This window comes from Hyla sarda, chromosome 8 (genome assembly GCF_029499605.1).
Source record: "Hyla sarda isolate aHylSar1 chromosome 8, aHylSar1.hap1, whole genome shotgun sequence".
In the NCBI taxonomy this organism is placed as follows: Eukaryota; Metazoa; Chordata; class Amphibia; order Anura; family Hylidae; genus Hyla; species Hyla sarda.
In genome coordinates this window covers 57,378,965-57,406,727 of record NC_079196.1, presented here as the reverse complement: position 1 = coordinate 57,406,727, position 27,763 = coordinate 57,378,965, and the positions used below count along the sequence as shown (strand labels likewise).

Genomic DNA, 27,763 nt, shown 5'->3' with positions numbered 1-27,763 from the left:
GGCCAGAATTAACCATTAGAGTGAAGGTCTCATGGTGGTATTTTGCTCTGCTCTTGCTGTCTCTATATGACGATCACTTGTTAGAAAACCATGTTCGGCTAAGATTATTTAAAATGTGTTTATTTCACAGGTGGAAAACAGACCAAAGTATTATGGAAGAGAGTGAGTATAACTTTTATTGTTTATATTAGTGGTCTTTTGTTAAAAAATGGTAAAAGGTCTTCACAGAATTTAAATGGTACCTGTCATTTTTAAACAAATAACAAAAAATCTTGTTGAGATCACTAGAACGATCTGGGAGAAGTGCACTCCTAGCATGCTTTCGGGTGTAACGTGACCTGGACAGATTTACAGTGTGTCTCTAGGGTAGTGTACTTTATTTCCTCTGCTGACCTAATAGTTGATCTGTGTTTATTTGATTTAATTTAATCTTAGATTGGCCTCCTGAAGGAATGAGCACATTGGAATACATGCAAGCTGCAGGAGCCAGACTGTAGAACATTTGTTATGAACACGGGTGACCAGACTAGCTTAAAGGGGTACTCCGGCCCCAAGACATCTTATCCCCTATCCAAAGGAAAGGGGATAAAATGTCTGACAGCGGGGGTCCCGCTGCTGGGGACCCCTGCAATCTTGCAAACGGCACCCACAGACTTGCCTAGCGGGGCCAGGGTGACATCACATGGGGGCGGAGTCGTATACTCCGGCCCCGTGGTCGGCTACCGGCAGTTTGTGAGCTGGCAGCGCGGCGTGCAGCTCAAAGAGGTGGCTGCCGAATGCAAGATTGCAGGTTTCCCCAGCGGTGGGACCCCCGCAGTCAGACATCTTATCCCCTATCCTTTGGAGATGTCTTAGGGCCGGAGTACCCCTTTAACATGTCAAAGACACCCCCTGTAGGTAGTAGCAGCCCCTCTGTAGTAGTAGCAGGAGCCCCTCTGTAGTTTTAGCAGCTTCCTGTTTTTACAGGAGGGGCTGCTGCTACTTCAAAGGGGCTGTGCTGCTACAGTTGGGCGCTACTACCTAGAGGGAAATGATACATGTATTTTCTTAGTTTTTATGTATGCGCATGTAGTAGATGGTAGCAGCAGACCTCTCCCCTGTAGTAACAGCAGCTCCCCTATATAGCCCCACTGAAGTTACCTAGCTTCTGCTTTTATTCGGCAGGCAGAGATAGAGACATTGCAGTCATGTGACATCACTGGTTGGCATCTCGTGCCTGTGCACGGCACGTCTTCTACCAGCAACCCCTGCTCTGTTAAAGTGGGCTGCTTCATTCACATTGCCCGACGGAATAGGTCTGGAGATGAGCTGCGAGGCACCTAGCTAAGGGTCGCATGTGGCTCATGAGCCGAGTTTTGACGACCCTGTCCTAAAAGTATGTAAATTAAAAATAAGATTTGAAGAAGCATTTTTTTTGCCTCTACCATGGACACACTATCACTAGTCCTACAACATCTTTTGTTTTATTCCAGTGCAGCTGTATCCATGTGTTTTTATTACTCTAATTTACTCTAATGTGATCACAGGTCTGACTCCAAATCTTCCAGTGCCTAATGGTTACAACAGGATGTCAGACTCTGACCTCCTGTGAACTGCAAGATGACATCACCTACCAGATTCCCAGACCCCTCCCCACTCGTCCTAGCTCTATCTTCTGTTTCTATAGGATCAGGATATATACCGTAGTAGTTATACACCTCCCCTGAGGCTGTCTTCACACCTTGTGTTTCTTGCTGCTTATTTTCATTTTTTTTTTTTTTTTGTGATTTTTCCTAATCATGACTAAAAAGCAGATTGTACTGCATTTGTTCAAAATATGGTAAAACATTTAATTATTACTACGATTTTGGAAAATTACTGCAAAAACAGCTAAAATGTGTGAAAATGCAGTAAAAAAAATCACTTAAAAACCAAGTTAATGCAACCTGAATACATCAAATCTTCATCAAACACTTCAATTGTGATTACAAGCCCAACCACTTTCTCCTCATGGCAATATGGCCCGGATTTATCACTGTGAGAGAGAAAAAGTACTCGGTAACTGAGCTGTGATTGGTTGTTACAGGAAATTTACTCCACTTTTTCTCTCACACAGTTTGATAAATCTGGGCCTATATCTCAAAAAATGTCACTTTGAGTAAGAAAATGCATCAAAACTGCACAGTGTGAACTGACACCAACCCACTTGTGAGTCTGATTTCACCTGGGTGATCTCAAGCACCAGCAGCCTTATTAAATGACCACATGCAGTGATCAAACTCCCCACCCTAAGCCAGAGGATTAATGAGAAGTGAAGGCTGTATTACAGAACCTACATCATTGTGCTTTTGTAAACCATAATGGAGCCTATCCCATGCCACATCATAAAGAGAGGTAAACATAGGGCATACACAAAAATCTACACATTATTATCTAATAAAAGCCTATGCTGCACTGTATAAGCAAATAAAATTCCTGCCATGCTTCTCTAAAGGTGTTCATATCCTATAATAAGTTTAGTTTGCCATCCACTGCTTCAGGAATTCTGATCATCTGGTGTTTGTGTGATAGTGTCATTTTTTAAGCTGAAACAGAGAACAATTATAAGACATGTTTGGATAAGGGTATGTTCACACGGCGGAATGTCCTTGTGGAATATTCCACACAGACATTCCGCTGCAGCAGAGCCCCATTGATTTCAATGGGATTCTGCTGCACTGTTCAGAATTACTGCAGCAGTTATTTCTGCTATTAAATCCTGATTCCGGCTTCCGCAAAAAGAATAGACATGTCTATTCGTTTTGCGGATTTCGCTCGGAGATGCTTTGACATCTAGTGCCCGCTAGGGCTGGGCGGTATACCGGTTCATACCGAATACCAAATTTTTTGGCCTGACGATATGAATTTTCCCCATACCGCAATACCGGTTTGGCCCCTCCCCCTCGGGAATGTATTATCAGCCCAGCGCAGCGCTGTCCCCACATCGGGGAACTTATCCTATGTTACCCGCCAGCACTGTTCTTCCCCCCCCCCCCCCAATTAATTATCAGCCCAGCGGGGTACTACTCACATATGTCACCCGCAATCACTGCCCTCCTCCTCTTTGTTGGGGGCCGCCGGCGATGGAACTCACTGTACGCCAGTGGTCTCCAACCTGCTGACCTCCAGATGTTGCAAAACTACAACTCCCAGCATGCCCGGACAGCCATCGGCTGTCCGGGCATGCTGGGAGTTGTAGTTTTGCAACAGCTGGAGGTCCGCAGGTTTGAGACCACTGCTGTACACTGCATACCTATGCCCGGGCTGCAAAAGATAAAGAAAATAAACTGTAACTTACCTACGTTGGCCACACACTGGGGACGGGAACGTTGGACAGCCGTCAGCCTATCACCGGCCGGAGCGATGTTCCGCCCCCTGCCAGTGATAGGCTGAGCCCACTGTCATGTAAGGAGCTCTGGCCGGCTTCTTACATGACAGTGGGCTCAGCCTATCACTGGCCGGGGCGGGACATAGCTGCGGCCGGCGATAGGCTGACGGCTGTCCGACGTTCCAGTCCCAAGGAACAGCGTTTGGCCGACGTAGGTAAGTTAAAGTTTATTTTCTGTATCTTTTGCAGCCCGAGCATAGGGACACAGCGTACAGCAGTGGTCTCAAACCTGCGGACCTCCAGCTGTTGCAAAACTAAACTCCCCCAACAAAGAGGAGGAGAGCAGTGCTTGAAGGTGACATAAGTGAGTAGTACCCCGCTGGGCAGATCATTAATTGGGGGAGCAGAACAGTGCTGGCGGGTCACATGATTTGGGGGGGGGGGGGGGGGGGGAGAGCCGAACACCGCGCGCAGGTCACATGATTTTGGGGTGGTGAAAATACTGTTATATACCGTGGAACTGCCGTGAGTAAAAAAAAAATACCGTGATACACATATTTGGTCATACCCCCCAGCTCTAGTGCCCGACGGATTATTCAAATGTGCAGAATGTCCGTCTGTTTTGTCCGGGCGGACACTCCGCACATATTACACCGTGTGAACCTACCCAACACTGCAAGGGGCCAGTTGTTTTTATGCTCCTATTTTATAATGTATTTTTTTTTCTTAAATGTTCTCTATGCTTACATGTAAATTCTACATGCTCTTTTATGACCCGCTGCTAAACCGTATTCTGACACCTATCAGGTCCTATCAATGCCACATTCTCCTATGTAATTCTTATCTATATATAGCCGTAATCTTCACCAGTGCCGTAGGAGAGAGCACAAGGCCTGCCTGAATGAATGATTTAATCATTTACAATTAGTAACGCTATATTAAAAAGATCCGTCAGCAGGATAGATTTATTAAGATGAAGGAGCTTGTCTCCTCTCCGATTCGATCCGCTGCGGCCAGGGAAAGATGTGGCCGGCTAGACATTTGTGGTATTACACGGCAGCTATTCAGATAAATGGCTATCTGCGTAATACACGCACAGCTCGAGCCTGCTGGCATTGTAGCTTCCCATTCTTGCTCATACGTTGGAATCCTGCCAAACGTGAGTTGGACAGGGGTCTTCTTTATGAGATAATCCCTTACAGGCATGTAACTAATAATCTTCTATTGCTGGACTAGAACATACGTCTGTGCCCTCTAAACATAGCCTTGAGGGACTGATCAAGGGTTACAGCAGTGTTTCCCAACCAGGGTGCCTCCTGCTGTTGGAAAACTACAACTCCCAGCATGCCCTGCTTGAAGTTGTAGCTCTGCAGCAGCTGGAGGCACCCGATGGACTGATCAAGGGCTACAGCAGCGTTTCCCAACCATGTTGTCTCCAGTTGTTGCATAACTAAATTCCCAGCATGTCTGGACAGCCTTCGGCTGTTCGAGCATGCTGGGAGTTGTAGTTTTGCTGCAACTGGAGACCCACGAGAGACTGATCAAGGGCTACAGCACTAAGGGGGCTTCCAGCTTTTGCAAAACTACAATTCCTAGCATGCCCGTACAGCAGTGTTTCCCAACCAGGGTGCCTCCAGATGTTGCAAAACTACAATTCCCAGCATGCCCGGACAGCCATTGGCTGTCTGGACATGTTGGAAATTGTAGTTTTGCAGCAGCTGGAGGCCTTTAATGAACTAATCATGGGCTATAGCAGTGTTTCCCAACCAAGATGCCTCCAGCTGTTGCAGCCTTTGGCTGTCTGGGCATGCTGGGAGTTGTAGTTTTGAAGAAGCTGGAGGTTCCAGAGGGCCTCATCAAGGGCTACAGAAGGGTTTCCCAACCAGAGTGCCTCCAGCTGTTGCAAAACTACCACTCCCTGCATGTGGTAGTTTTGCTGCAGCTGAAGGCCCCTTGGTTGGGAAACATTGGGCTACAGAATAGTTGTTAATGCTACAAGTTTATGACTAGGCTCACGCACAGCTTACATGGCAGGCTTATCCCCAATTTTTTTTTGTTTAAAAGGAGTGTTATGTCACCATCAGGCCCTGGCGCGGTGTCAGACACATCTCCCTATAAGCTAATTTTTATTTGTTGAACATTTTGTTCCATCTTCTTTATACAACAAAATCTTGAAGGATATCCTCATGATGAAAACAAGCTATTGTTCTAGTACATCTAAGTAAACTCATTCCTCACCTTGTAAAATGAACCCATGCCGTATGCTTTCCAGAGTGTTTATAGAAGTTGTCTTGCTATGCAGCGTTGAGTGACGGGCACTGCGGGTGATCATTCGTACACATTGTAAGAAACTGTATATGTTATGATGCAGAAGTCAAAGAAATGTGAACAACATTAAAACCATTTGAGCTGAATGAGATCTGTTTCTGTCTTTTTAGATTTTTTGGTATGATTTCAAGGGAAGAAACAGACAATCTACTAAGCGTTGCGGAAGGCAGTTACCTTATTCGGGAAAGTCAGCGGCAACCTGGAACATATACCTTAGCCTTGAGGTAAGAAATGTGATTTCTGTTATGTTTAAAAAGTACCTGTCACCAAATAAACTTTTCTAAACTAACCCAGGCTATGTTCCCAACACTCCTCCCACCCTTAAATTTATTTAGAGCTTTAAAAAGCTGTGTGTCTTACCTTTATTCTTGCTCACATAGTGCAATCTCCCAGCAGGAGAAAGGAGCCATTTCCCAGCAGGCATGACATCACTGAAGCCTGCTGGGGACCACTTCCGCCCTCACATTATTACAGTGCTGTGATGAACAGAAGACCTCAAGTTCTTTGCATCTTTCAATGAGGCTCTATGCAGCTTTCAGTGAGGCTCTATGCAGCTTTCAGTGAGGCTTTGTGCAGCTGTCAGTCAAGCTTAGTGCAGAGAAGCACTTCCTGAGTTTGGACTCCTGCCAGGCCGGGAGGAGACCAAACTCACTGTATTAACAGAGCCACCTAGTGGCCATTTTTTCTGTTACATTTTAAACATATCTATGTTGATAATTTTAAAAGCAAGTGAATGGGGAAGTGTTTGCTAATTACACAAGGAACACTATATTAAAAGTTTAAGTTGGTGACAGGTACTCTTTAATGTATGTTACAATGGCTGATATTATATATGCATAGTTACCGACTCTTTTTAGTAGGATTTCTTGGAGAAGAATGCTAATCTCCCTTGTACTGAATATACTTGCCTCTCCCAGTTGTTGCCGCAGACAGTATCCCGATTCTAAAACTGTTGCCAATACTTTTTCTTTTGGCGGTGACACATAGAAGTAAAGAGGTGTGCAGGAATGGGGAGAGGCGAGTAATGATTATTGGTCTGTACTGGAGAGGAATCTTGGTCTGTATTATGAAGGGTCTGTTTTTGGAAGGGGGGCTAAGCTGACTTGGGTGTTTTTTTTTTTTTTTCCCCCCGCCATGCATTAGTGTCATGGGTCAGAAGCTAGAGCAGCACCATACATGGCTATCTGCAGCTGATACCTGCTGTTAATGATCACCCAGTGCCAATTGCAACATCTAAACCATTTTGCCACTCATCCCTGGTGGTCTAGTGGCCCAGTCAGCACCCAGATTGAATTGCGGTTTGGATGACACGGAGCTCCAATGGCCAGTACTTGGCTATCGCAGGCTGTACTAGTAGAGCGCTGATCTAATAGATTAATGCTATGCCTTACATAGATCTATATAAGCAATCCAATACTGTAGGAGATGAAGTGGCACTATTGTAGCTTTGCCGACCAGGACTACAGGGTAACAGCACTTCTATAAGTCACTGCGGGAGATCGGGGTCCTAGGCATGCGAGTCCGGCTGTGCTGGGAACCAGGAAACTTAGTAAGCTCTCAGAGAAAAGTGGTTACCCGCATTTACCGCTAGGCTTTTTGGTCACATTCCATCCAAAAAAAAAATATTTAATTAAATCAAAAAGTAATAACTGTGCAAAAGTGGTACTCACACATCTCTGTAGGTCTTTTATAACAAAAGTTATAAGAATAATTTGATATAATTGGAATAGTACTGACTTGTAGAAAACATTTGGCATGTCCATTTTACCGTATGGGGAATTAAAAAAAAAAAATGTATCCAACAAAATTGAGCATTTCAATTTTTATTAAAATTTTCATCCCTATAAATAAGTTTTTATAAATTTTCCCGACAATTATTTTTTTGTGAATACATCTACATTTGCTGATATGTATCAGTCGTAGCAGTGGCCTGGGAATCTGACCAGCTGAATTAGCACTGATGCAGTGCGATTCTTTACAGGCTTTAGTGACATGGATATATAGTAAGACTAGAGGGGGCCAGTAAAAAACTTCAACTTGTCCTGAAAAAAAACAAGCCCTTGTACGTTATGCGTCTTAGAAGGTGGGGAGGAAGAAAGCATAAGCCAAAAATCTAAACCGGTTTATAGAGGGAACAGGTAAATAGCGGGTCTGGGCTGGGGATCTATTCAGGCTGTTTAGGCTGGTTATTTGGCTAGCTTGTTGTCTAAAAGGGGTATTCTGCCCCTAGACATCTTATCCCCTATGCAAAGCATAGGGGATAAGATGTCTTATCATGGGAGTCCCACAGCCAGGACCCCACAATCTCTGTGCAGCACCCAGCATTTGTTTGGAACGGCGGCGGGGGTCCTGATGCCACGCCCATGGCCCTCGTAATGTCACACCACACCCTCAATGCAAGTCTATAGACTTGCATTGAGGGTGTGTGGTGTGACGTCACTACCCCGCTGACCGCTCCAAGCGTTCAGAACAATATGTTCCGAAAGATGGGACAACGAAGTACCCCTTTAATAAAGGGGTATTCCGGCTTTATACATCTTTTCCCCTATCCAAAGGATAGGGAATAAGATGTATGATCGCAGGGGTCCCGTCGCTGGGGACCCCCGCAATATCAGTGCAGCCCCCGACATTCTGTGCCGGGCACTGCCTCCGAGACGGGGTCATGAAGTCATGGCCTTGCCCTCTAGTGACGTCACACCACGCCCTCTCCATTCATGTCTACTGGAGGGGGCTGCACAGAGATTGCAGGGGTCCCCAGCGGTGGGACCCTTCAGTCATATATCTTATCCCTTATGCTTTGGATAGGGGATAAGATGTATAAATCTGGAATACCGCTTTAAATGAATTGTTGGATATTAGACGTTTGTCAGGTCATCCTGTTGTCCCTGATGGTTTGTGAAGCATCTGCCTGTGCCCTGTGTTCCACAATGTATACATGTAGTGAGCGCCATCCTTCCCTTTATCAAATGGACATTTCCCAGCACAGCAGAGAATCTCATGGTGTGATATTCAGCACTATTGGTTATTTTATCCATACTTGGCCTAGTTCTCACCCAATCTCACAATGTTTTATCAGGCTGGAGAATCAAGCTGTCTGTGGCCACATTAAGGGTACATTCCCACACGGCGTATTTGCTGCGTATTTGCTGCTGCGTATTTTATTTTCTCTGTTGAAGTCAATGGGTAGGAAAATACGCAGCACCAAATACGCAGCAAATACGCAGCAAAATACGCCGTGTGGGAACGTACCCTAATAAGTAACATTCATGCAAATCGAGTCGGATCCTTCTGTCACTACAATTTGTCAGCGGGGAGAAGGTCTATTCAGAATGTGACTACGTCTCCATGTGCTCATCATGTAGCATTGGCCTGGGAATCGGACTAGGTGGATCAGAGTTGATGCAGTGCCATTCTTTAGAGCAGTGTTTTCCAAACTGTGTGCCTCCAGCTTTTGCAAAACTACAACTCCCAGCATGCCCTGACAGATGAAGGCTGAGAGTTGTAGTTTTGCAACAGCTGGAGGCACACTGTTTGGGAAACTCTGCTTTAGAGGCTTTAGTCACATGGATATATAGAAAAACATAAAACATATTCACGTGCTTACTTTCCAGCATAACTATAGCATTTTAGAGGTCCTTGATCCCAATTTCCATGCTTTGTTAAGACAGTTGAATGGTCTATAATGTGATGTAACAAGTATTTTTCTGCCCACGCTGCTTTAATATGAGCTGTTCACTGCAGGAGAATGTGTAGAAAGATGCAGAAACACGTGAATTGTTAGGAGTTCTAAAGTATTGCCATGAGTATTGCCATTAGCAGTGACAGCACATTGACTGAAGTGCTCCTTGTAATGCATTCTAACCAGCAAAAACGTGCAGGCGTTTATCCAGAGGAACTCAATCCCGTGCCTAATATTTCAGATCTTTTCAGCTAAAGTAGTTGTGATTTGTAGGATCATGTATTCCCAGCTGCACAAAGTATCGCAGCTCCAGAGCAAGTATTGAATGTGCTGCAACTTAAAGGGAACCTGTCATAAGTTTTATGCTGCCCTAACCGCAGGCAGCAAAAAACTGGTGCAGGCATCGCCCGTCCGGGACACTAGGATTTACTCTGATACACTGAGCATTTCAGATTAACCCTAGTTTAAAATTCTGTCTGCACCCAAGTTACTAGTCCTCAGGATGGGTCCAAGCAGCTCATCTGGTCTCTTTCTAGCAGTGTATAGGGCAGTGTTTCCCAACCAGGGTGCCTTCAGCTGTTGCAAAACTACAACTCCCAGCATGCCCGGACAGCCGCTGGCTGTCCGGGCATGCTGGGAGTTGTAGTTTTGCAAAAGCTGGAGGCTCTTTGGTTGGCAAACACTGGTATAGGGAGAGATGTGTCGCTCAACCAGACAGGTGAGTAATTCATAGCCACCTGGGATCGCGATCGATGCCTGCGCAAGTTTTATGCTGCCCACGGTTTGGGCTGTATTAAACCAATGACCTGTAATGACCAATACATAGGATTGGTGGAAGCATGGTCACTTTGTTAGGCTATGTTGACATGGCCACTGTGCTCCGCTAAAGGGAACTCTGTTGCTCAGTCAGTTGGAAGGACAGGAGTTGAGCAGAGAGGGTGCAAAAAAACCCTCTCTGTGCTCACCGCAAAAAAATCCCAAAAAACTGAATGGACTCTTAAAGGAGTACTCTTCGCAATCTCCTGTATGGGGACCCAGCATTACCACGGCTAATGCGCGTGACATCGACTGAGGTCAACGACATGCCCCCTCCATACAGCTCTATGGGAGAGGCTGGGATGCAAGAATGCTGCATCCCCGCCTCTCCCATAGAACTACATGGAGGAGGCGTGTCGGCCGTGACGTCATGCTGCAGCCGTCATGCCTCCTGTATGGGGCCCCATACAGGAGATTGCGGGGTGCCCCCAGCATACCGACCCCCCCCCCCCCCCCCCCACGATCAGACACTTAGGGGATAAGTGTCTATGGCTGCAGATTTCCTTTAAAGGGTACATATCATCAAAAATAACTTTTGATATAGTGTAGATCAAGCCTTAATGAATATCTTTTTAATTGGTTTGTATAAAAAATAATGCAACCTTTTATTTTTTATTTTTTTACTATTAAAAAAGTGACCACTAGAGGTCTCACTAGCAAGCCTATGTGATGATTTCAATCACAGAAATTGAAGTCAGACTGCAGGCAGGACACAGACAAGCTCAGCGCAGCGCTGTGCTCGTTCATCAGCAAGGAGAGCGCTGCTCAAGGATCGGGTCTGTATTGCGAGCCTCGGCAGGTATCAGATGAAGTAGTGCCTGCCGGGACATGCCCACTTCCTCCCCTGGCACAGGGCAGCCTACTGAGCTACCAAAGACATCAATAAAAAGGTATTTTTAGGGGGGTTTAAATGAAAAAAAGGACAGGGATATATTTAGAGTTAGGGACAGATGGGGATGGGGAATTAGGGAGAGTTAGGATGATGATAGGTACTCTTTAACAGCTTTAGTAGTGCAGAAGTACCCCAGCTCCAATCCAAACATCACCAGCAAATGTGTCCCTGAATATGTTGATCACTCGATCAGTTATGTAACTATTCAAATGTAATTTGTGTTTCACTTGTTCATTATTTTCAGAATCTCTTGTTGAAGTCAGTGAATGGAACTTTACATGCATGTTCAGAGAATAAAAATCCATTATGAACTAGTACTGTTAAAGGGGTACTCCTGTGGAAAACTTTTTTTTTTTTTAAATCAACTGGTGCCAGAAAGTAAAACAAATTTGTAAATGACTTCTATTAAAAGATCTTAATGCTTCCAGTACTAATTAGCTGCTGAATACTACAGAGGAAATTGTTTTTTTTTTGGGAACACAGAGCTCTCTGCTGACATCATGACCACAGTGCTCTCTGCTGACACCTCTGTCCATTTTAAGAACTGTCCAGAGTAGGAGAAAATCCACGTAGCAAACCTATGCTGCTCTGGACAGTTCCTAAAATGGACAGAGATGTCAGCAGAGAGCACTGTGGTCATGATGTCAGCAGAGAGCTCTGTGTTCCAAAAAGAAAACCATTTCCTCTGTAGTATTCAGCAGCTAATAAGTACTGGAAGGATTAAGGATTTTTTATAGAAGTAATTTACAAATCTGTTTAACTTTCTGGCACCTGTTGATTTAAAAAAAAAAACATTTTCCACGGGGGGTACCCCTTTAGCAGAGCTGCTGGCTTGTTATACTGTATAGCCTGCTATTACATACACTGTAACATTGACCCCATCCTTCATACTCAACTAAAAGTTTATTTTAGAGTAGGTTTTCAGCCTCTAACTATAGCAAATGTTTCATGGATAAAGTAGCATTTTTTTTATACTTAAATGTAGACAACCTCTTTATTCTCCCCTTCTATTGACCTGGAATTTCTATGAAATAATATTTGTTTCCGGAAAGAATAAGCATGGCCATAAAGCTTCCTATACGCTTACTACTTTATTCTTTATCTCTTTATATTATTTGTTGATATAGCGCTAACAGATGTCGTAGCACTGTACAGAGAGTATCGCATCACTCCCTGTCCCCATTAGGGAATCCTAACCTCTGTATGTTTTTGGACTGTGGCTGGAAACTAGAAGTGTCTGATGGAAATCCCTGCAAGCACTGAAAGAGCTTACAAATTCCATGCTGCATTTCCCCTTAATAAACTTGAACGTAGAACCCCGATGCAGCACGGCAACAATGCTAACCCATGCTACCTTACATTTTTTTGGACTGTTTATTTTCTATTGATCATCTAATGCAGTGTTTCCCAACCATTGTGCCTCCAGTTCTTGCAGAACTACAACTCCCAGCATGCCCGGACAGCCAAAGGCTGTCCGGGCATGCTGGGTGTTGTAGTTTTGCAAAAGCTGGAGGCACCCTGGTTGGGAAACACTTATTTAATGTTTCAATTAGCGCTCAAGATCTTCAGTATTCCATCCGCCCCTGACTTGTCACATATTGAGTTGCCTGGCATAGAGAGAACTATTAAGAAAAAAAAAAGACTTGATTAATTATGGATTAAACATATAAGCATTGCAGATAATTCAGAACGGTTATTCCAAATGTTTTTTGTTACCATTTTTGTTGTTTTTTAATCTGGTTATTGATATAATACAAGTATGTGTACAATTCTTGCATAAGCAAGAAAGGCCAGATTAGGATTGAATTTATTTTCCAGGAATTTTGGCTATGTGCATACAATGTAGTATTGAATACTATGACAAGGGAGGCCGGAGAAGGGCCGCAAACTGCATTTTTGTACAGATGTGCTTCGGGGTAAATTTTTAGATGAGCTCAAGAATTCTGTACATGCTATTTTGGAGGTAATATCACTATAAAGAGGTCTTCCTATCACTACACCATTTCTTCAGCAGCACAGACAGGGGTTCTTTACAGTAAGAGCAGTGAAACTATGGAACTCTCGCCCAGAGGAAGAGGTCATGGTGAATAACTCAATAAAAGAGATCAACAGGGGCCTGGATGTGTTTCTGGAAAGTAATAACATTACAGGTTAGGCTGGGTTCACACCACGTTTTGTACTTACAGTTCCCGTATACGGCGGGGGGGGGCGGGTAATCGCGGCGCCCGCACTCAGCCGTATACGGGAACCGTATTTAATGCATGTCTATGAGCCGACCGGAATGAACCGCAGCCTCCGGTCGGGTGTGTTTTCGGCCGCGGTTGACCACGTTTTTGCCTGCGGTCGGGAAACCGCATACGGCCGAAAATGCAGCCGACCGGAGGCTGTGGTTCACTCCGGTCGGCTCATAGACATGCATTAAATACGGTTCCCGTATACGGCTGAGTGCGGGCGCCGCGATTACCCGCCCCCCCCCCCCGCCGTATACGGGAACTGTAAGTACAAAACGTGGTGTGAACCCAGCCTAACCTGTAATGTTATTACTTTCCAGCGCCGCTATTCCCAGCCCCCCCCCCCCCCTCCCCCCAGCCGTATACGGGAACCGTAAGTACAAAATGTGGTGTGAACCCAGCCTTATAGATACTAGATTTATAGGGACAGAACATTAATCCAGGAATTTTTTCCTGGTCAGGAAGGAATTTTTCGGGGCAATTGGCATCATCCTAAAGCCTGACAATAGACGCATAAGGGTTTTTTGCCTTCCTCTGGATCTACACAGTAGGAACACATTAGGGATATAGGTTAGGTTGAACTTAATGGACCCTGGTCTTTTTTTCTTCAACCTTATTAACTATGCAATTACGACAGGTTGTAACCTTATGTACTTGGACAAGAGTGAAAATTAACAGAAACATCACCCCCCCCCCCCCCAAATCCTAGATATCCCCTTTGTGCTGTTCCAGATAGATGCTTTGTGGTTTACAGCACTGACTACAACTGAATGTTCAGGGCTCTAGATCTCCACTAAAATGGTTATGATTGCAACTTAAAATGATCATTTGGCTCCTAAATTTTTTGACTTAGGAACCGAAGGCACCCAAGTAATTTTTTTTTTTTTTTTTTTAGCTTGGAGCTCTGCAATTTCTCTATTCTTTTACCCAAACACTAAAGTTATATATTGTGATCTTCCACTGAGCATGTGGAGCTATAAATGGAAAACAATCTACGGTCTAAGTATATAAAAGTAATGGTTATTAGAAGGACAGGGAGCCGTAGAGTTGAAGAGTTCAGAAGGTACAATACATGGCTTGTTGTAAAACCGTATTCCATTTATGTCATATACAATACAAATAACTAAATAAAGTTTATTGCCGTTGTCTCTATACCCATTTATAGAACTGTGCTGCCTTGTTGAGGGGTGCTATCACTATAGTGATATACAAACATCTATAAGAGCTTATAGAATTCTACTAATGTAATGGCTACTTAGAGAGGAAAGTTATCGGTTGTGTATCTTGTCCTTTCAGGGTACATTCACATGTTCAGGATCTGCTGCATATTTTGTGCAGCTGATTTTGCTACACATTAACCTCAATGGGTAGCAAAATCAGCTGCAGAAAATATGCATCAGATCCTGTGTGAACGTACCCTTAGGATGTTTATCACAAGCCCCTAAAATTTTCTAGACTCCTAATTTTTAAAGCTTTTCTTTGAAGTTCTTTTCGGTAAGTGGAGGATGAAGAAAACAATTAATGTTCTCACATAGTAGGTGTTGGTGTTACAGCTCCTTCTGTTCTTTTCTTTCCTCAATGATTTCTAGTGTCACGTTACCATGGTTTCTGTTCCCTTATGTGTAGTATTCTAATAAATTGGGTTTGAAATTTAATATTTTCTTCTTTTTTTCATTAAAATACTCTAATTCTTATCAAAGTATGTTTAAAGGAAACCTACAGGACTGTTACGCCTAGCGCTCCGGGTCCCCGCTCCTCCCCGGAGCGCTTACGGCGTCTCTCTCTCTCCGCAGTGCCCCGGTCGGTCCCGCTGACCGGGAGCGCTGCACTGTCATGGCCGTCGGGGATGCGATTCGCACAGCGGGACGCGCCCGCTCGCGAATCGCATCCCAGGTCACTTACCCGTCCCGGTCCCCTGCTGTCATGTGCTGGCGCGCGCGGCTCCGCTCTCTAGGGCGCGCGCGCGCGCCAGCTCCCTGAGACTTAAAGGGCCAGTGCACCAATGATTGGTGCCTGGCCCAATTAGCTTAATTGGCTTCCACCTGCTCCCAGACTATATCTGTTCTCTGTCCCTGCACTCCCCTGCCGGATCTTGTTGCCTTAGAGCCTAGTGAAAGCGTTACTGTGTTTGTCCATACTGTGTATTTGACCTCCTGCTATTCCTTATTGACTACGATTCTTGCTGCCTGCCCCGACCTTCTGCTACGTCCGACCTTGCTTTGTCTACTCCCTTGTACCGCGCCTATCTTCAGCAGTCAGAGAGGTTGAGCCGTTGCTAGTGGATACGACCTGGTCACTACCGCCGCAGCAAGACCATCCCGCTTTGCGGCGGGCTCTGGTGAACACCAGTAGTGACTTAGAACCGGTCCACTAGCACGGTCCACGCCAATCCCTCTCTGGCACAGAGGATCCACCTCCTGCCAGCCGGCATCGTGACAAGGACTTAATTTGAGGATTGTTTTATTTTTATTTTTAAACTGAGTTTATTGTGATGTAAGTACATAACAGAATAAAAGGCAATATAAGACTGGGCAAAGAGGATATGGTATCCTGACCGGCACGTCAGGCACATTATAGTGACAAAGTACCAGGTCACAAGAAGTACATCACAAAGTCAGTAGAAACATAAGCTAGGTAAAAATATAACCAGCCACATTAGTAGGAACCAGTGGCAATCAAGTCAGCAATAACAAGACAAATTAGACATAAACAGACCGTAAGAAGAGACAGACAAACAAACACAATAGACAACGCTCGCTCAGCGGATCTTAGAAGACATGCAAGGTAGGGGAAGAGGTCACAAAGTGGATGGGAAGGTATAAGAAGGAAGGGAACGAGGAGGCGGCGGAGAGAATTAACAGAAGAGGGGAGGAAGACCATAGGAAGGGAGGGGGAGGGATAAGAAGAAGAAAGGGGATAAGGAGGAACAGAGCATAAGCATTAGGAGAGGGGTGGGAGTATGAGAGGCAAGGGGCCGTAGGCCAGGTCAGCTGGATACAGCATATGAAAAAAGAAACTATGGGGAATTGGATCATAGTTGGTCTCTCAAAGCCAAAAATCGGCAAGCCGTATAGTTTGCCTGTGGAGAAGCATACCATGAGCCCCATATTTTGTGTAATTTGGCATGATTCTTACGGTGCTTGTAGACCAGATACTCATAATCAACAACTGAATTAACTAGGGACCGCCAGCTAGCAGTTGTTGGGAGTCTCAGGTGCCATCCAACGCAAGGTTATGGCCTTGCGAGCAAGAAACAGATTCCCGGGGAAAAACAATCTCAAAGTGAGGCCAATGTTCTTTGTCAAATAGACCCAAAAGACACAACTTAATATCCAACTCACCATGGATTTCAAAAATTGCACAGCAGTTTGCCAAAAAGGATGGATAATTGGGCAGAACCACATCAAATGCATACCAGGGGAGCCACAGCGATGATAGCTTACCCATTCTAACAAGTCTAACTGGGGAGTGGTAGAACTGGTGAAACATATACAATTGAATAAGTCTGTTATTTATGGCAGGAGACACAAATAAATAGGAGGAGAGAGCATCACTCCACTCTTCCTCATTCATTCGGTTCTTACTTTTTCCACCTGGATTCTACCAATAAAGGGTCCCCGTTCATCTTAGCATCCAATAACATAGTATACAAGGCAGAAATGAGACCACCAGGTCCTTGAGACTCAAAGACGCCTATCAGAGGAAAGCTGGAGAACGGTGTGGAGGAGCTGGGAAACTGGACTGAGAACGCGTGTCGGAGCTGAAGGTATTTATAGGAGGAGTGTATAGGCAGGCCTTTTTCATCTTGGAAGTATTGAAACAATCTAAACCCCCTTGCTCTTCAATTATGTCACCTAAAGTAAGAACCGCATGGGACCTCCAAAACTGTGGGTCTAAAGCAGTTGAGAAATGAGGTAGCAGAGAGTCAGAACACAGCTGCCTATCAAGCATAACATCAGAGTATGCAAGTAATTTCTTAGCTGCTTTCCAAACTTGAGCCACCAGTTCATGCAGAGGTAGCCACGTACCGCTGGAGCCCCCACACCCACCTATGGCCAGTCCTGGAGGGGGAAGTGTCAGGTGGTGAGCCAGGTAGTGTTCACCATTTGGGAGAGATGGAGATAGCACCCAGTGACGGAGATATCTAAGTTGGCCTGCTAAGTAATATAAATAGGTGATCAAGGCGAGAAATACCCCCCTGTGATCTGGAGCGTTGCAGTGTAGAAAGTCTGAGTTTAGACCTATTATTACCCCAGATAAAACTGGGGAGAAGGGCATGTAGTTGTTTAAAGAATGCTACCGGTATAGGGGTCGAAGTGTTCTCAAGCATATACAGGCATTTGGGAAGGATCACCATTTTAACAAGATTGATTTGACCGGCCACTGAAAGCGGCAAAGTGGCCCATACTCGAAATTTTGAAATATTGGCATGGTGGTCATTTCTATAGGCACAGTGAATCTGGATACCTAAGCATTTGAAGTCATCCACCACTTTCAATCCTCCGACATCGCCACCCCATAGGTCAGGGTGAAAAGGCTTACTCCAATTAATTCTGAAGCCAGAATAAGTTCCATAACTATCAATAAGGAAAATACAGATGGTAGAGAGAAATTCGGACGTTCCATATACAAAATCATGTCATCTGCGTACAGACCTACCATATCCTCCCTCGAGCCAACACAGATTCCAGTGAGCTTTGTCGAATTTGTAAAGCAAGAGGCTCTATGGCCAAGACAAAGAGTAAGGGAGAGAAAGGGCAGCCCTGTCGCATGCCCATAGCTAGGGAAAAGTAGGGTGACAGGGCACCATTGACTACAACTCGGGCCCTTGGGGAGCTATACAAAATAGAGATCCATATAATGAATTTCTGTCCAAAGCGTTGGAGGACTGAAAGAAGGAACAGCCATTCTATAGAGTCAATTGGTTTAGCATCGTATAACGACACCATAGCCCGGTTATGACCACCCACCATACCCAGTTGTGTAAGCACTTGAGTTCTACAAATATTGTCAGAGGTGGAAGGTCCCGGCATGAAGCCCGACTGGTCTGAGTGGATGATCTCTAGGATCACCTTGTTTAGTCTGGTAGCTAGCATTTTGGTTAATATTTTATAATCCAAATTAAGGAGTGATATGAGGCGGAAGGAGCTACATTCAAGAGGGTCCTTGTCAGGCTTCAATATAACTACAATAGAGGCATCATAAAGAGAGTCAGGAAGCTTACCCTCTGCAAAAGCAGTTCTATACATTGTCAACAGACACGGAGCCAGCTGCTCCCTGTACTGTTGGTATACCTCCACTGGAAGACCATTGGGGCCTGGCAACTTTCCTCTCGCTAAGGCACAGATGGCATCAGTCAGTTCCTCAATAGTAAAGTCAGGTTCTCGCAAAGCACGATTGTCAGAAGAGAGTCTAGGGAAAGTAATGGAGGCAAGAAAAAAAGACAAAGCATCAGAAGAGTCTGAGGCTTGAGGAGTAGAGGTCAGCGTAAAAGCTTGCGAATCTCTGAACTATCCTTATGTTCTCAGTCAGTATCGTCCCGTCAGCGTCTCGGATACGTAAAACAGTAGGGAACTGTGAGTTCTGATGGATCAGACAAGCTAGTAGTTTACTAGATTGGTTACCCAACTCAAAGGACAGCTGTCTATTGAACAACTGCTTGTGAGCAGCTTTCTCCTGCAAACAATGAAGATACCGTATACCCGCTAGCAACCATTCAGTCTTGTGAGTGTCAGTCGGGTCGCCCACATACCTCTGCTCCAGCTCCGAACATTGCTCTGCTAACTCATTCTCCTCCTGCACTGCCTCCCGCTTAAGGAAAGAAATGACAGACTGCAAAGACCCACGTAAAAATCCGTGTTCCTATGGGCGGACATAAACATCTGTAATTGAATTGGAATACCATCATAAGGCCCAGTAGTGATAACCAGTATGCATTCAGACGCCAGCAGTGTTCAAGCGAGGGGCCCCGCGATTCCAGAGTAACAGAGGTGAGTGGTCAGAGACTCCCCGTGTAACTTATGCCACTGTACTCACCCGAGTTACCAATTGGGGATTACCAAACATAAAATCAATCCGTGATAGTTAGTCACGAGTAGCAGCATGGCAAGAGTACGTACGCATCTGTGGATACAAATACCTATAAACATCAGTCCAACCCAACTCAGAGAGAAGGGCCGCTAATGGGGTGGGGGACGACCGGGAGATCGAGGCAGAACCACATCTATCTAGGTGGGGATCAAGAACATTGTAAAGGATCCAGGCATCCGGGAAGGACGCTGCAAATACCGCTGCTAAGTGTACCTGGGGGAGGCGCATAAATGCCCATGAGTACAAAAGACTTTGTCTAAAGAGCAAAAATAAAGGCATAGCGCCCATCGGCGTCAATCTGGGACCTCCCACTTTAAGGACTTATGTATGAGAAAGGAGACACCCCTAGAATAGGAAGAGCGGCAGGAATGCACAGTCCATTGCACCCAGGGACGAAGTAGCCAACGGGTGGAATCAGACATCAGGTGTGTCTCCTGCGGGCAAACAGTAGGGTTGTACTTACGGATAGTGGCGTAGACCTTGGAACACTTTCGCGGGCAGCTCAGTCCTCGCACATTACATGAGAGGCATTTTAGGGTAGCCATGCGGACATATGAAAAGATATATTAAAAGATAAACGTAGGAAGAGAGGGAAGACATTAGGAGCAAGAAAGGGGTTAGAGTGTGGACAAACACAAGGCCGAGCGAACACATAAACAGACAAAACAGACAGGACAACAAACAACAATACAAAAAAAACACCAAAAATACATGTAAACATAATTAAAGTGGCAATATCTACATAACAATGTCAGCAAAACCGACTGTACTATAAATGGTACTGGGATTGAGTCCGTGCATAATGAAACAAACAAATACAAATAAGGACTCCTAGAAACTGGCAACTAGTAAACAATGAAGTATAGTCCAGCCTAGCGTAGGTGGTCATAACAGATGCATAATAAGCAGAGGAGTATAACCTCTTAAGGACGCAGGGCGTATGGATACGCCCTGCATTCCGAGTCCTTAAGGACGCAGGGCGTATCCATACGCCCGTGGGAATTCCGGTCCCCACCGCTAGCCGGTTGGGGACCGGAGCCGGATGCCTGCTGAAATCATTCAGCAGGCACCCTGGCACATCGCCCAGGGGGGTCCTGAGACCCCCCCATGTCGGCGATCGGAGAAAATCGCATGTCAATTCAGACATGCGATTTTCTCCAATTCCGGGCTGATCGGGTCTCCGGAAAATAGGGCTGATCGGAGTTGTCAGCAACAACCCCGATCAGCCTAAAGGATTGGAGTGCGATCGCAAAGCTGCGATCTACTCCTATCCCCTGCCATTACTCAGAACGGAGTTCTGACCAATGTCAGCGCAGGACAGGGGGTTTCCATGGCAACCCCCGTTCTGCCCACCCCTGGATGTCGAGGGGCTCTGGGAAGAAGATGGAGGCCGTATCTGCAGGAGAAGATGCCTGGGGACCTGGGATCTTCGCTGGAGCCTGCAGGATCCTGATCAGGTAGGGAATCGACAGTGGGGGGGGGGGGGGGGAATTGAAAGTGAAAGTAAATCGATCTTTACTGTGGCAACCACTAGGGGGGCCAAACTGCAACTCCCAGCATGCCCAGAGAGCCAAAGGCTGTCTGGGCATGCTGGGAGTTGTAGTTTTGCAACATCTGGAGGGTCACAGTTTGGAGACCACCCTCCAGATGTTTCCAAACTACAACTCTCAGCATGCCTCGACTGCTCAGGCATGCTGGGAGTTGTAGTTCTGTAACATCTGTCCCTTCAGATTTAGCAATTTTCATGACATTTTTGAAAATTGCTGCTCTATTTTGAAGCCCTCTAATTTTTTCAAAAAGCAAAAGTATGTCCATTTTATGATGCCAACATAAAGTGGACATATTGTGTTTGTGAAGAAAAATAAAATTTATTTGGAATATCCATTTTCCTTACAAGCAGAGAGCTTCAAAGTTAGAAAAATGCAACATTTTCAAAATTTTCATGAAATTTTGGGATTTTTCACCAAAAAAGGATGCAATTAACGCCGAAAATTTACCACCAAAATAAAGTAGAATATGTCACGAAAAAACAATCTCAGAATCAGAATATTCGGTAAAAGCGTTTTCGCGTTATTAATTTGTAAAATGACGGTGGTCAGAATTGCGAAAAAGGGCTCAGTCCTTAAGGTGAAAAAGGGCTGCGTCCTTAAGGGGATAAATTCAAAATATCGGGGAACCTTTCCATCAATTTTACCCTCAACAGTTACCAGCACCTGCTCCCAATAATTAGATATAACCTGACAGTCCCACATATTTTGTCTGAAATCTGCATCCTCCCTTCCACATTTATTACATTTAGACGATACACATATATCAAATTTTTCCATTTGAATCGGCGTATAACACACCCTATTCAATATCTTAAACTGGATAATTTTGTGCTGCATATTTAACAATACCTTATTCATAGTTATAGGTTTCAAAACTACAACTCCCAGCAAGCCCGGGCAGCCATCGGCTGTCCGGGCTTGCTGGGAGTTGTAGTTTTGAAACCTCCGGAGGTCCGCAGGTTGAAGACCATCATCCAGCCCCCTCTCACCCCCCTTTTAGTTCTGTACAGTACTCACCTCCGCTCGGCGCTGGTCCGGTGCTGCAGGACTGTCCGGAAAGGAGGTCGTCCGGTGGGATAGTGGTTCCGGGCTGCTATCTTCACCGGGGAGGCCTCTTCTAAGCGCTTCGGGCCCGGAGCCAGAATAGTCACGTTGCCTTGCCAACGTACTTCTGCATCATTGTCAAGGCAACGCCTCTATTCCGGGCCGGAAGCGCGGAGAAGAGGCGCCCCCGGTGAAGATAGCAGCCCGTAACCACTATCCCACCGGACCACCTCCTCTCCGGACAGCCCTGCAGCACCGGACCAGCGCCGAGCGGAGGTGAGTACTGTACAGAACTAAAGGGGGTGAGAGGGGGCTGGATGATGTTGAAGGCCGCAGTGGTCTTCAACCTGCAGACCTCCGGAGGTTTCAAAACTACAACTCCCAGCAAGCCCGGACAGCCGATGGCTGCCTGGGCTTGCTGGGAGTTGTAGTTTTGAAACCTCTGGAGGTCTGCAGGTTGAAGACCACTGAGGGCGGATGATGAGAAGAGGATGATGAAGGGGGGGGTGTGGGATGATGACAAGAGGATGATGAAGGGGGGGTGTGGGATGATGAAGGGGGGTGGGGATGATGAAGGGGGGTGGGGATGATGACAAGGGGATGATGAAGGGGGGTGGGGATGATGACAAGGGGATGATGAAGGGGGGGGATGTGTGGGATGATGACAAGGGGATGATGATGATGAGGATGTTAATGACGGGTCTGGATGATGACAGGGGGGGATGATGTATTTCCCACCCTAGGCTTATACTCGAGTCAATAACTTTTCCTGGGATTTTGGGTTGAAATTAGGGGTCTCGGCTTATACTCGGGTCGGCTTATACTCGAGTATATACGGTACTTCTGAAAATTTTGGTAATTTAATATTTTCCAAAAATGTACTTATTTCTTCAACATTGGATCTCCTATCCGATTTATATAGATCTGAGTAAAATAAAACCAATTCAGCTTCTATATTTTCGCTATCACTAATAATCTCCCCTTTTGAGTTCCTTATCATAATAATATCATTATTCTCTATTCTATTTTTGAGGGTCTGGGCTAATAATTTATTAGGTTTCCCTTTCTCAAAATAATTTCTCTGCCATAAGAATTGCATTTTGTGATTTGCATTTTCCAGTAAATAAGCAGCATAGTTATCTTGGGCTTCCGTTAAGTTCTTATAGTGTTCTTCTTTTATTACATTTCATCTCCAAGGCCTTATTTCTTAATTCAGTTTCCCTTACATGAAATTCTTTTTTTTTTTCCTCGACATTTTCTGTTTATAGAGGCCCCTTATAACTACTTTCATCATGTCCCATATGTTTGAGTAATTCGTTGAATTCAAATTGATTTCCCAGAAAGATTCCAACTCCTTGATGAACCATTCCTTTTCCCCAACTAAATTTAGTCAGTGGGGGGTTAGTTTTAAATTTGGTTGCTTTCCCCTGTTATCAGAACTGAATAGTTCCACCAGCAGGGGAGAGTGATCTGATATCGATTTTACTTGGTACACTACCTTTTTGATAAATGTTAGCGAGCTTCTTTCACATAAACATAAATCAATCCGAGAAGCCGTATCATATGACGTGTTAAAACAGGAGTATTGTATTAGATCTGGGTTAAAAACACGCCATGCCTCCTGCCAGCCTGCTTCCTTACAAAACCTAGAAAGGGGGGAAACCTTACCAACTACTTTTGTATTTACCATCTTTCTATCCATAACGGGATTCATAGTACTGTTCATATCTGCCATAACCCTTCATATGTTTTACCCCCACAAAACCATATTAACTCTATCAAAACATCAGGTTTAAACGGAGGTGCGATATATACAAACGCTAGTATTACCAACCTGTAAGACCATTTACCATAAAGAAAAACCTCCCATATTTTTCTACATTATCAGTAATGACAAAAGGAATTTTTTGATGAACATAAGCCGACACACCTACTGAGTAATTGGAGTACTTAGAATGATACTCCAAAGATGTCCATCTTTTTTTATATAATATATATATATATCTTTATTCCATTATGGGTTTCCACCAGGAGAACAATAACCGGCAATTGTCTATGAATCACATCAAATATGGCACATTTTTCCCCTCCCCCAAACCTTTTGTTCTGCCCAATGGACAAGAGAGAAATCTAGGCTCATATTATAGCAGCCGCCTCCATTGCGCACAACAAGGAACCCACATATCATACGGTAAGCAGCGCCAGAGACCGGGACAACCTTGGTGTAAGATTCCCTTTAAAATAAAAGTACTCGTACTTGGTATTGGCGAGTACTAAAATTAAAGTATCGGTACTCGTACCGTAATCAGTCTTAAAAAAAAATGGTATCGGGACATCCCTAGTCATCAGGGTTCCTGGCATTCATTTTTTTTTCTCCATAGTCTTTTCCAGTGCCAAGATAAGTCTATTTGGTATTATGCAAATGCAGCTCATAAGTCTAGGGGGCGTTCCCCAGCAAGCCAATGTTCCAGGTAAGTCCCACCCATCTCCTCTTTATGACCACCCCACAGCCCATTTAGAACCACCTACCCTTTTAGATAAAGAGAAGGTGGGCTGGATTTACATGGGCTGTTGCCATTCTGGGAAACACCCCCTGGGCTTTTGAGCTACATTTGCAAATTAAAAACAAAATTAATCTTATATCTGTGAATATGAATTATAGGTTGTAACCATTTAAAGGAATGGATAGGTTATTACTCACCAATGAGTTTATATAGATTTGAGTATAGAGAGGGGTCTGATTGTCTATGCTGCTCAATAAATAATGTTTACTATATACATGTGATTTGGATTGGTATCCAGCACTTCAGGAATACTGATAGGATATTTTTTTACAGCCATAGGAAGCAAAATAAGCTCTCTTGTACCAGGTTAATTTTAAGAGTGTAGTTATCATTTCTGATCGCAGCCAGGGACCCGCCGGTAATGTCCAACATCCGCTATCACGCGAATGTCTGCCATTAACCCTCAGATGCCGTGATCAATGCAGATTGTGGCAGTGCGGCGATCTGATCATCCAGGACGGCGCACGGAGGTCCCATCACCTGCCTCCGCCGCCTTCCCTGGTCTTCTGCTCTCATCTGAGATCGAGCAGACCAGAGCAGAAGATGACCGATAATATTGATCAGTGCTATGCCCTATGCATAGCACTGAACAGTATTAGCAATCAAAGGATTGCTATAAATAGTCCCCTATGGGCACTATTAAAGTGTAAAAATAAAAGGAAAAAAATTTGAAAAATCCCCCATTTTACCCCCATAAAGTATATTAAAAAAAATACACATATTTGGTATCGCCAAAAAATTGCGTAAATGTCCAAACTATTACAATATAATCTTATTGATCCCGTGACAAAAATTGCTGCTTTTATTTCACATTTCATAAAAAAAAAAATTATAAAAAAAAATGTATAAAAGTTTTATATACACAAATGGGGTATCAATAAAAAGTACAGATCATGGCGCAAAAAATAAGCCCTCATACTTATGCAGAAATATACAGAGAAAATAACATTTTTCTAAGTTAACTGGTCCCAAAAAAGTTAAGCAGATTTGTAAATAACTTCTATTTAAAAATATTAATCCTTCCAGTACTTATAAACTGCTGTATGCTCCAAAGGAAGTTGTGTAGTTATTTCCAGTCTGACCACAGTGCTCTCTGCTGACACCTCTGTCCAAGTCAGGAACTGTCCAGAGTAGGCGCAAATCCCCATAGCAAACCTCTGTACAGTTCCTGACATGGACAGAGGTGTCAGCAGAGAGCACTGTGGTCAGACAGAAAATAACTACTCAACTTCCTCTGGAACATACAGCAGCTGATAAGTAAAAGTAATTTACAGATCTATATAACTTTGTGGCACCAGCTGATCTGGAAAAAAAATTCCCCCAAGAACCCCGTTAACCCCTTAAGGACCAAGCCCATTTTAACCTTAAGGACCAGGCCAATTTTATTTTAGCGTTTTCTTTTTTTCCTCCTCGCCTTCTAAAATCCATAACTCCTTTATATTTCCATCTACAGACCCATATAAGGGCTTGTTTTTTGTGTGACCAATTGTACTTTGTAAGGAAACCTCTCATTTTACCATAAGGTGTACGGCGAACCCCCCCCAAAAAATTTTTTAGGGAGGAAATTTAAATGAAAACCACAAATTTGCGCATTTTGGAGGGTTTTGTTTTCACACTATACACTTTACGGTAAAAATGACGTGTTCTTTATTCTGTGGGTCAATACAATTAAAATGATACCCATGGCTAGATACTATTATATTTTTGTGAACAAAGAAGTCGTCCAGCTCCCGGGATGCAATAAAAGAAGTATTCTTTATTAATCCAGCAGATAGGATAGACACATAGAAGCAGAAGCGTCTGACGCGTTTCGCACAGAGCGTGCTTATTCGTAGAGTCTACGAATAAGCACGCTCTGTGCGAAACGCATCAGACGCTTCTGCTTCTATGTGTCTATCCTATCTGCTGGATTAATAAAGAATACTTCTTTTATTGCATCCCGGGAGCTGGACGACTTCTTTGTTCACAATTTGTACTTGGCCGAGGGCGGGACCGGCACGTCCGTGCTCAGCTGATGCATGTTCCCTAACAGGTGGTGAGCGGAATCAGTACTTTGTGCATACTATTATATTTTTGTACCGCTTAAAAAAAATCTAAAACTTTTTTTCTACAAAATCAGTAATCTAAAGTCGTCCTATTTTGACCACCTATAACCTTTTTCATTTTTCCGTATATAGGGCGGTATGAGGGCAAATTTTTTGCACCGTCATCTGTACTTTTTATAGATACCACGTTTGCATATATAAAACTTTTAGATAGTTTTTTATTAATTTTTCTTAAAATAAAATGTGACAAAAAAGCTGCATTTTTGGACTTTTTAAATTTTTTTACGTTTACGCCATTCACCGTACGGGATAATTAACATTATATTTTGATAGTACGGACATTTACGCACGCGGCGATACCAAATATGTATATATATATTACGCTTTTTGGGGGTAAAATGGGGAAAAACTGACAATTTCCATTTTTATTGGGGGAGGGGATTTTTCACTTTTTTTTTTCTTTTTCTTTTTAAATTTTTCAACTTTTAATTTACACTTTTTATATCCCCATAGGGGACTATCTATAGCAATTAGTTGATTGCTAATACTGTGCAGTGCTATGCATAGGACACAGCACTGGTCAGTATTATCGGTGATCTTCTGCTCGATCTCAGACCAGAGCAGAAGACCCCGGGAGACGGCCGGAGCCAGGTGAGGGGACCTCCGCCCGCCATGCTGGATGATCGGATCGCCGCGGCAGCGCTGCGGGTAATCCGATCATCCATTCAAAGTGCCGCACTGCCGCAGATGCCGTCATCTGTATTGATCAAGGCATCTGAGGGGTTAATGGCGGACATCCGCGCGATCGCAGATGTCGGCCATTACGGGCGGGTTCCCGGCTGCTACTGGCAGCCAGAACCTGCCGTGTATGACGCGAGCACCGTTCCGATGCTCGCGGTCATACACAGGACGTAAATGTACGTCCTGGTGCGGCAAGTCCCTCCAAACCAGGACATATATTTACGTCCGTGGTCATTAAGGGGTTAAGCCACATTCAATTCCTTATCAAGAATTAGGTACAGATTAATACTAGCATATAGGTATTCCTGCATTTTTTTCTACATACATAAAGGGGTACTCTGGCGCAAAACATCTTATCCCCTATCCAAAGGATAGGTGATGTGTCTAATCGTGGTGTTCGGAACATGGAAGCTTGGAGCTTCAGTGTTCGTGACGTC

General features: G+C 44.4%; 1 protein-coding gene across 3 annotated transcripts in view; it reads left to right on the top strand.

The window, feature by feature from the left end:
* Window positions 1–27,763, top strand: part of CHN1 (chimerin 1) — a 138,961-nt gene that overhangs the window by 42,619 nt on the left and 68,579 nt on the right. For all 3 annotated transcript variants that reach the window (XM_056535803.1, XM_056535802.1, XM_056535804.1), the window contains 2 exons: window positions 131–162; window positions 5,785–5,898. In XM_056535803.1, the coding sequence (XP_056391778.1) occupies window positions 131–162; window positions 5,785–5,898 (146 nt within the window). The remainder of the gene's footprint in view (window positions 1–130; window positions 163–5,784; window positions 5,899–27,763) is intronic.